The sequence below is a fragment of the Haliotis rufescens genome, unplaced genomic scaffold (genome assembly GCF_023055435.1).
Source record: "Haliotis rufescens isolate VD_foot unplaced genomic scaffold, xgHalRufe1.0.p SCAF_143, whole genome shotgun sequence".
NCBI lineage: Eukaryota > Metazoa > Mollusca > Gastropoda > Lepetellida > Haliotidae > Haliotis > Haliotis rufescens.
In genome coordinates, this window is record NW_025963828.1 from 430,634 (window position 1) to 441,122 (window position 10,489).

The 10,489-nt window shown below is 44.1% G+C and overlaps 1 protein-coding gene across 1 annotated transcript; it reads right to left on the bottom strand.

The window, feature by feature from the left end:
• Nucleotides 1-542: 542 nt before the first annotated feature.
• On the bottom strand, nt 543-10,133 carry LOC124130901. The gene is made up of 3 exons (XM_048395782.1): nt 9,981-10,133; nt 5,769-5,883; nt 543-2,692 (listed from the first exon to the last, which is right to left on the bottom strand). The coding sequence occupies exons 1-3, from the start codon at nt 10,131-10,133 to the stop codon at nt 879-881; spliced, it is 2,082 nt and encodes a 693-aa protein (XP_048251739.1). The 3' UTR covers nt 543-878.
• Nucleotides 10,134-10,489: the final 356 nt, after the last annotated feature.

Below are 10,489 nucleotides of genomic sequence, written 5' to 3' on the forward strand. Positions count from 1 at the left end.
AGGTTCCGATTATTACACTCAGTGAACTGTGAGCAATCTTTAGTCGGTTACAACAGACACCACCAATCCATAACACATCTGACCTTGCTTTTTTATTATCCTTGTCGTATAATCATTGTACAATCAGAGAATCTTTATCCATTAGTACGGCCTACTGGAGCACACACACAGCGCTCGTACTTTGAAACAGTGGATTAGCCAGCCGGGTAATCGGGCGTTAATGTTTCACATACATCATTGAGTCCGTTTTATTAACCATTGATTTTGTGATATAACATCCGTCTGCTTCTTTATTAGGGACTAATTGTTAGCCCCTTCACAAGAAACCCATGAACGCCAGTGCACATGCGATTCTGTCTGTTAAACTAATGCCTTGCTGCTTAACGGTCTCAAGCTATAAACGCGATTATCTCCCTTGAAGACGTTCAAACGTCTTGTATTGAGGTCACGTAGGGGTCACGAACTCAAAAACTAAGCAAAAACCTCCATGGTGTCAATGATTCTTGGAATTAGTATTCAAACATAAAAACTCATCTTCATAATACAATGTTGACTTAATTTACTATTTCAAAACTATCACACAAATTTGTATCACAGTGCATTCAGGTATATTTCACAGCTGGTTTGTTTATTATGGTATGTTAAAATATGATATTATTATGCTCATGATTTTCACAAGTTTCGCATTAGTGTTGCCGTAACAAGTGTCATATTTTGTAAGAAGTATCTTCTGAAAATAGTAATATAACACTGATAGAATAAATAGTTTCCATGTTTTTAATCCAGAGAACACATTGCAAAATTCCACTCCTCAACTCTGTGCCTGTTTGCAGTTCAGAGCTTGTACCTCGGGTCACGTGGACCTATCCTAGGTAACGTCATAAAGCCTCGCTTTCGTCTCGCTTATAAAAGTTACTGACATTACTAAGTCCTCTCTTATAGAAACCACTCACGTCGTCACGTGATCGTTTGTCAGCCACATTTTCAAGTTCGTTGTCTTCTCTGACGTCCGTGTCCCGTTTGTAGAATCCGCTTAGATCTTCATTTGACCTCTTGTAGAAGCGGCTGAGGCCATTTGCCATCCTCTTGTAGAAGGAGCTAAGCTCTGCTGGACTCCGCTTGTAGAATCCGCTGACGTCATTAAGGCCACGTTTGTAGAAACCAGATAATTCGTCACGTGCTCTCTTGTAAAAGCTGCTGAGGTTGCTGTCGTCCCCGCTGCGCTTGTAGAAGCCCATTAAATCATTTCGTGCGCGTTTGTAAAAACTGCTGAGATTATCCCCATTTCTCTTGTAGAAACTGCTCAGGTTGTTGTCGTCGCCCCGTTTGTAGAAGCTGTTCACATCGCTTAGTCCGCGCTTGTAGAAACTGCTTACTCCGTCGTTAACGCTTCGCTTGTAGAAGCTGCTTAGGCCATTACTGAGTCCCCGTTTATAGAATCCACTCACGTCGTCGCGTGCTCTCTTGTAGAAATTGCTTAGTCCGTCTCCGCGAGAACGCTTGTAGAAAGAACTGCTGTCCTGAAAGCCACGCTTATAGAAGCTGCTGAGATCGTCTCCGGGGGCACGTTTATAGAAACTGCTTAGGTCATCTCCAGCAGACCGCTTATAGAAGCTGCTAAGGTCACCTCCTGCTGCGCGTTTGTAGAAGCTGCTGAGATCATTTTCAGGAGACCGCTTATAGAAGCCACTGACATCATCCCTACCACGCTTGTAAAAACTGCTCATTCCATTATCCCGTGCACGCTTATAGAAACTGCTGAGGTCACCTCCTTGAGCACGCTTATAGAAACTGCTTACGTCGGCACCAGGAGCACGCTTATAGAAACTGCTGACGTCGGCACCAGGAGCACGCTTATAGAAACTGCTGAGGTCATTTCCAGGAGCACGCTTATAGAAACTGCTGAGGTCACTTCCAGGAGCACGCTTATAGAAACTGCTGAGGTCATTTCCAGGAGCACGCTTATAGAAACTGCTGACGTCACCTCCTGGAGCACGCTTATAGAAACTGCTGACGTCACTTCCAGGAGCACGCTTATAGAAACTGCTGACGTCACCTCCTGGAGCACGCTTATAGAAACTGCTGACGTCACCTCCTGGAGCACGCTTATAGAAACTGCTGACGTCACCTCCAGGGGCACGCTTATAGAAACTGCTGAGGTCACCTCCTGGAGCACGCTTATAGAAACTGCTGACGTCACCTCCAGGAGCACGCTTATAGAAACTGCTGAGGTCACTCCCAGGGGCACGTTTGTAAAAGCTGCTCAGGTCACCATTGACACCTCTTTTGTAGAAACTACTCATTCCTTCATTTACTCCCCGCTTGTAGAAGCTGCTTTGCCCATCACCTTGTGCTCGCTTATAGAAACTGCTTACGTGGTCTAAATCCCTTTTGTAGAAATTGCTCACGTGTCGCATGGGGGCTCGTTTGTAAAAGCTGCTCAATCCGTTTTCTCTGGCTCGCTTGTAGAAACTGCTCATTCCACGGTCCCGCTTGTAGAAGCTACTCATGCCGTTGTTGATTCCACGCTTATAGAAGCTGCTCACGCCGTTGTCGATTCCGCGCTTATAGAAACTGCTCATGCCGCTGTGGATGGCTCGCTTATAGAAGCTGCTTAGTCCATGATCAAGTCCTCTCTTATAGTCTCTCATTTCAGCCACGTCATGCTCGCCTTCTGGCATCGGGACATCACCTGCCATACAGAGAAAGACACATATACTATTGGTACGATGTTCCGCTTAAGCTGAAAAAAGAACATATCTGAGTATCGCAAGAAGACATATTGTCCCTTTCGTGAGATTCCGAGATAGAGTGAGCGAGTTATTCAAAGCAGTCACCGCATTATCACATACTTACTAATCCTAAGTCGTAGTGACGACACTATCGCAGTACTATCACGACACCTATCGCAGTACTATCACACCATCGCAGTAGGCAGTACTATCACGACACTACCGCAGTACTATCACAACTATCGCAGTACTATCACGACAACTATCGCAGTACTCTCACACTATCGCAGTACTATAACGGCTTTATCGTTGCACTAACACCTCTCTACCGGTCCGGGGTAGAATAGGTGTTCAGCAAACCATGCGACTATGCTTGTCGTAAGAGGCGACTAACGGAATCGGGTGGTCAGGTTCGCTGACTTGGTTGATACATGTCATCGTATGCAAATTGCGTGGATCGATGCTCATGATGTCAATCACTGGATTGTCTGGTCCAGACTCGATCATTTATAGACCGCCGTCATATAGCTGGAATATTGCTGAGTGAGGCGTTAAACAACAAATAAACAAAAAATATAAACAGTATATGGGAACTTTCGTTTGAGAAAGACTGTACATATGTGTTTTTTATGGACTTCATCTAGTATTATCCCGTGTTACACGTTGATGAAGCTGGTTCTTGTGACACTGCATACTAATAACAACACACGTATCTCCCTCACAGATGACCTTTACCGTCGACATCTACAACTTCGCATACGGCCCCGTCGGGAGACAACGACTGTGTCAAGCCCCACGGTTATACAATTACGTCTCAAACACATCAGATGGCTCTATTGCATCTCATGTCCAGAAAACCCGGATATTTGTGACATTATTGGTATGCCTGGGTCACACAGTCGTGTGATTTGATGTCCATCAATGTGATGCAATGAGGCCACTAAAGTAGTGATTGTGTGAGTTGAGTTTAACGCCGCTTTAACCGTATTCCAGTTACATCACGACGTGTCAGTTTAAGGTGGGAGGAAAGCCCGAAGTGATGCAGGGGTCAAACGTTCATCACTTTGGTGAAACCGACGAACACGTATGGATGCTGACAAAACTAGAAACATAATCGGGGCGAACCAGGATTCGAACCCACTATCACAGGTTTCTGGCGTGCCCAAGGGACGCAACTCTGCACAGCGACATACGACGTATAAGACGACTACTCCCCGGTAGTTCCTTACAGACCTTCCTCATCCAAGATGGGTTTGGGGAAAGAGATATTTACACGAGTGAATGTATGTATCTCCTTTTCCTCCGTCACGAGATGAGAGAAACGTGATATTTCACGAGACACATATAATATCCTATTTATTACTTTTTTTGTTGTTGTCTACTGGAAAATTAAATTATTTCATTACAAATGTAAAACCTTGAAACGTAAATTCTCCCTACCTAATACACAGGGACGGGTCACCTTCCCTTGTATTTGCGACTAAAAACGTAATTTCGTGTTTGAAAAATCATAAAAGATATAAACAAAAGTAACAAAAAATATTTAGGGCCGCGAAAATTCTGCATCATACGTGTAGACATGATTATATTCAAAATCAACTTTAACAAAAAATATTTTTGAAAAACTTCGAGACCGCTGTTGGAAGCGAAAGAATACGCGCTGGTCAGGTAACAAAATATGGCGCTTTGCGAAACGAACGGTCTCGAATGACGAGTTAAATGAGAAATGTATAGTTTATAACGGAACATTTTCAAGAGAATAACAAACGCCATGAAGCGATAATAGCTCCGTAAATGACCATCTGTCATTATTTTGCCTTGTCAATGTGGAACTAACACAAAAAGGAAGTTAACAGTAAATTGTGAACGGGCCAGACACTTACGATAAAGGGAGACAATTTGAGGGGAGGTCACTCTTGCATGACAATTGTTCCGTCAAAGAGTTATGTTCACAGCAGTTAAATATCAAGTGTTATCTTCACTGTAATGAAAATATCCCTCTTCTGAACTTCGGAAAACTCAGTCTTTAACACTTAAGTATATAATAAAAGAATCTAGCTCTCTGACTGGCCAGGTGCTATCTTATATAGACACCCATACGGGTCGGATGGCAAGTGTGTACGGATGTCATAACGTCATAATTGTTCAATGTGACGTCACTTGCTTGTCACGTCATAGTTTACCCTATTCGCACCGCGAGTCACCACACTAATAATCTAATTGTCACGAATAATTTCACTGAAAAATGTCTAAACTAGGGTGCGTTGCAAAGCGCCAATCGCTTGTAAGAGATGTTCAGCGATTCGCCTTACAACAGTGCGCTAACTTTTAGCCGCTTGCAAGCGAAACAATCGCTGACTGAGGTCGCTTCGTTCTCAAACCAAAATGGCGGCTTACTTTGACAGCGGAACAAGGAATTCTTGCCTGGATCAACGAGAAAATGAGCTAAGGCAGCTAACACCCCATCATCCCCAGTCTGCTCCACATCTTCAAAGTAGTCATAAATTTCATCAGCTCGTCATCGAGCCTCATCTATTACGTTCTTCATTACGCGGATGGTCAGACTCGCTGACATGGTTGATGCATGTCATCGTATCCCAATTACGTGGATAGACGCTCATGATGTCAATCACTGGATTGTCTGGTCCATACTCGATTATTTACAAACCGCCGTCATATAGCTGGAAGATTGCTGAGTGCGGCGTTAAACAAACAAACAAACGTCAAGGCAACCAAGCGGTAGTTGTGCCGCCATTTTGGAAGAGTGCGCAAGCGCGTCGAACTGTTGCAGACCCCGGATTGAGCGATGAATTTGCTTTCTCAAAGCGATTCGTGGCTTGTAACGCGCCCCTAGTGAACTTGTAATGATAAAATCTGTAACATATGTGTCAGCGGGGTGTACGGGATTTTCCGAGGTGAACGTTTGGTTTCATGGTGTACAGGAATATTCTGCTTATAAAATCCCGCACACCTCGTTTTTGACACACGCAAATCGTTGCTTTGGGGCCATAAACATATGTGGGTTTGATCACTCACTATCGCACATCCGGGAATGCACGCCGACCTTGCCCTTGTCAACTCCGAAGTTTTCATAGTCGACCAACACGTAAGCCTCGCCTTGCAGAATACCAGAAATACATCGGCACTGGACCTGAAGACGAGAAGAACCATTAATAAAGGCGTCCGCAGGTGCTGGGTTGAAAAGAAAACCATTATTCAGGTAATGACATTCATAAGATTTTGGTTTATGGATTTTTAGGTGTTTTTTAACAATCTGTATTGATTTGCCGTAATTGAATTTGGTCAGAAGACACTAAATGGGATTCTCTAATTTTGTCACATTAATTTCTCATTACAAAACATTTTGAACGATGGTTTTATTAAGGTAAAACATACACAAAACGTCTCAAAACATTATGAAATATGAACGTGAAATTGAAGATAATCTATGTCTAAAGGTTTTTACAGGTTAAAAGAAACCGCCAGGTATTTAATGAAAACCTTCAACACTGTTGTAGACGACTACAGACAACAATCTCGGACAACGCTGGGTGTCGTGTATGTTAAGATTATCTCTGGCTAATTTTCCATCTTCCTGCGTATCTTTCCTTTCCCATCTTTCCGGTTACGATCAGCTGATCGCAAGTTAAAAGAAACCGCCAGGTATTTAATGAAAACCTTCAACACTGTTGTAGACGACTACAGACAACAATCTCGGACAACGCTGGGTGTCGTGTATGTTAAGATTATCTCTGGCTAATTTTCCATCTTCCTGCGTATCTTTCCTTTCCCATCTTCCCGAACTCGACCACTGAGTGAGGTCACTAGAAGATGCGACGTGAGTCAAGGTGAAGGAGTGAGTATGGTTTTACGCCGCTTTTAGCATTATTCCAGCAATATCACGGCGGGGGACACCAGAAATTAGCTTCACACATTGTACCCATGTCGGGAATCGAACCCGGGTCTTCGGCGTGACGAGCGAACGCTTAAACCACTGGGCTACCCGATCGTCCGAATCAAGGTGAAGGAGGGTACCCTATGATACCAAGATAAGTGGCAAAAGCCCAACTTACTCACTCACTCACTCACGCACGCACGCACGCACGCACGCACGCACGCATGCACGCACTCACTCACTCTGAAACCCGTAACCACCAGGCAAACATAATTAGCACGAGTGTTTGGAATACATCTGCACTTTCTCTCATTATCCTCGTCTTTGTCTACATCCTCAAGAGCAACGGTGTTCATTACGTGAGACCTAATAATACCTTTCTGTTGACATCACGCCTTAATGCTCCTTACACTTCTAAGATTGATAAATCACCAACGCAGTTACCGTCCCGCACGCGCTGACCTGGAGCACTGACAGTGAGAGTAATACCTGCGTAATGATATCCAAACCAGAGCACTACTGATAACATGTTCAAATCAGTGCGCCAGGACTATTTTCTAACACCTTTCAAATTGCCCTCTCCGTGATTATGTTCAAAATCAACATACTGTTTGAAGGAAATTTCTTCGGAAAATACAAAAAAACTATATTTAGATAAAAAAATAAACATTTCCATAAAATACAAGCGCCTGATTTTGGATCGGTGTCCTACACGTCAACATTGTATCCATTCGTGACCAACTCGTGTTATTCCGGGACAAGCCTTCTTGCAGGTTACGGAAAGGGGCGAGTGGTGACGAATGCATTGAATCTTAAGAAAGATGTCTGCCAAGTCCTTAGAGATATGGCAAGCCATTTGAAATGTCCAGACATATATATAGGTTTTTTTGGTTTTTGTCACACATTCTTTTTCCCCCCAGTAAATGAATAGCTTAACCAAGAGGTCTAACACGCCATTTGTGAAGGACAGGTGTAAGTAAACCGTTTATCCCAACCCAGCCTCCTAAATGTTTCATCACCGAAGGCATTAATTGATACCGCTGATGTTATACTGTCATTGGGGAGTTTTTCAAACGTCACCTGTCTTTAAGTGTTAGCGATGTGATGCGGATAAAACAGTTGGTAAGGATAAGATAAAGTCTCAATTTTCAATTGAGAAAAACAACAAATCATAATTTTGTTCAGGCATCGACGTGGACCCCTTATGTTCACTGTCCCGGGGTTATTTGTTGAAGCCGCGGACCCAAATCACTCACTCACTCACTCACTCACTCACTCACACACTCACTCACTCACTCACTCACACACACTCACTCACTCACTCACTCACTCACTCACTCACACACACTCACTCACTCACTCACTCACTCACTCACACACACACACACACTCACTCACTCACTCACTCACACACACACACACTCACTCACTCACTCACACTCACACTCACACTCACACTCACACTCACACTCACACTCACACACTCACTCACACACTCACTCACTCACTCACTCACTCACGGACTCACTCACTCACTCACTCACTCACTCACTCACACACTCACTCACTCACTCACTCACTCACAAACGGACTCACTCACTCACTCACTCACTCACACACGGACTCACTCACACACTCACTCACTCACTCACTCACTCACTCACTCACTCACTCACTCACACACTCACTCACTCACTCACTCACACACTCACGGACTCACTCACTCACTCACTCACTCACTCACTCACTCACTCACTCACTCACACACTCACTCACTCACTCACTCACACACTCACTCACTCACTCATAAACGGACTCACTCACACACTCACTCACTCACTCACAAACGGACTCACTCACTCACACACTCACTCACTCACTCACACGGGGGGGCCCTCATCTGAATCTCTCCGCTGAAACTTTTGGACCGTGGGTTCAAATCCCCGATGACGCCAGCTATAATCCATAGTCTGTCATCAGCACACCCTACACTCCTGGGTTTCACTGAAGTGGTACACGTCTATCACCTATGCCATATTGGCTTTTCTCTCCCATAAAGCTGACGTGCTGTGATATATGTCCAAACTACTATTTGAAGGAGTACTAAAGCCCAAATTACTCACTCAATCTGTCCTGACTCTTTTATCACTGAATGTGTCTTCTATAAATATGTTGCTTCTCTAAGGCCTCTCATCATGCACGCGTCTATCTCTTGATGTGTGTGTCGAGTAACTTCATCAACGCGACGGTAGCTACAGCCTCGAGAGGCTTGTTATCTGTCTAGTGAGATTTGTTGGTTTGTGGGTGGCAGGAAACCTGTAGTTTTTGTAAGGTCAACCGACAGGTTATATATGTCGCTTCGGGATGCAATAATCGATAATCCGATTGCAGTACTGCTTGTACCGTTGCCAAGAGAGGTGAAACTTACATTTGCTTTTCTGCTGTGAGTGAGTGAGTGAGTTGGGTTTAACACCGCTTTCATAGTATACCAGTTATATCATGGCGAGTCAGCTTAATGTTGGAGGAAAGCCCGAATTGATGCAGGTCTCAGACGTTTACCACTTCGGTGAAACCCACGAGCACGGGTATGGTGCTGACAAACCTAGAAACATAATCGGGGCGAACCGGGATTCGAACCCACTAAAACCTGCGTGCCACCAAAGTGACGAAAAACTAACAGTTTACTGATTGATATTTCCAACCCACATTCAACATCAAACTTCTATGGTTTGCCATGTGACCATACTTGACTGGCGATGCGAACTCATTTCACACTTGTTTAGACCAAAAAAGGTACACTTTTAAGTTTCTGGTTTTTGGGTTTGGTCCAAAATGAAGACACGAAGCAACTTTTTGACAATGTCTGTCGATATCAACAATCTCCGTATTCTGGGGGGGAAACGGATTTGTCTCAGGTATTAAAATATCCTTTTCGCAGCGATTTAAAAACCGTCAGTTTAGAGTGATGTCTAATTGTCATTGATAAGCCAAAATAGTCTTATAATCGCCCCCCCCCCCCCCCCCCCCCCCTCACACACACACACACACACACACACACACACACACACACACACACACACACACACACACACACACACACACACACACACACACACACCACACACAACGGCCACAATCTCCAAACACACCGAGAGGCGTATCGCGCAATTTGCACTTTCGTTTTGGAAAGGCAGGCTGGAGTTGCCCTCAGCTAAAATTATGAAAGCCCAACACTATAAAAGGTTTGACAAATCAAGATGGTGGTAGTTTGAGTTGAGTTCGGTCCCTTTTATTCCAGCTGATTTTGAAGTTACATTGAACGGGGTTTTATATTTACAAAGGAGTGTATTTACCTCAGTGTAGTTTTTCTTGTCAAAGTTCTCTGCCTCGATGACAGTACGTGACGCAACCTCGTCATCCTGACACGACGGGACATCTGACACCCGGCGACACAGTCCGTACCTGAAACATAATGACGTCACAGTGACACGCGGAGGTGTATGCATGAAGTATATTCTTGTTTAAATAGATTGAGTGATACAAATGAAGTGATTCATTGGCATTTGATTGAGAGAGAGAGAGAGAGACAGAGAGAGAGAGAGAGAGAGGCTGCTTGTACTTGTACGGACTAATGCCGATTTTATAGTTCTAGCCCATTGAGATACCATGCCAGCAGTTTAACATGAATACCCCACGTATGACGCGACCGGGGATCGAACCCTTGACCTTCCGCTCTCCGGGCGTACGCTCCACCAGTCACTGATTTCGCATAGTTATTTGTGTGTAAATATGTGTAAATAAGCAATCTGTTATTATTGTTGACGGATTTACGCAATATTTACGTCTATACCTCCATAAACGC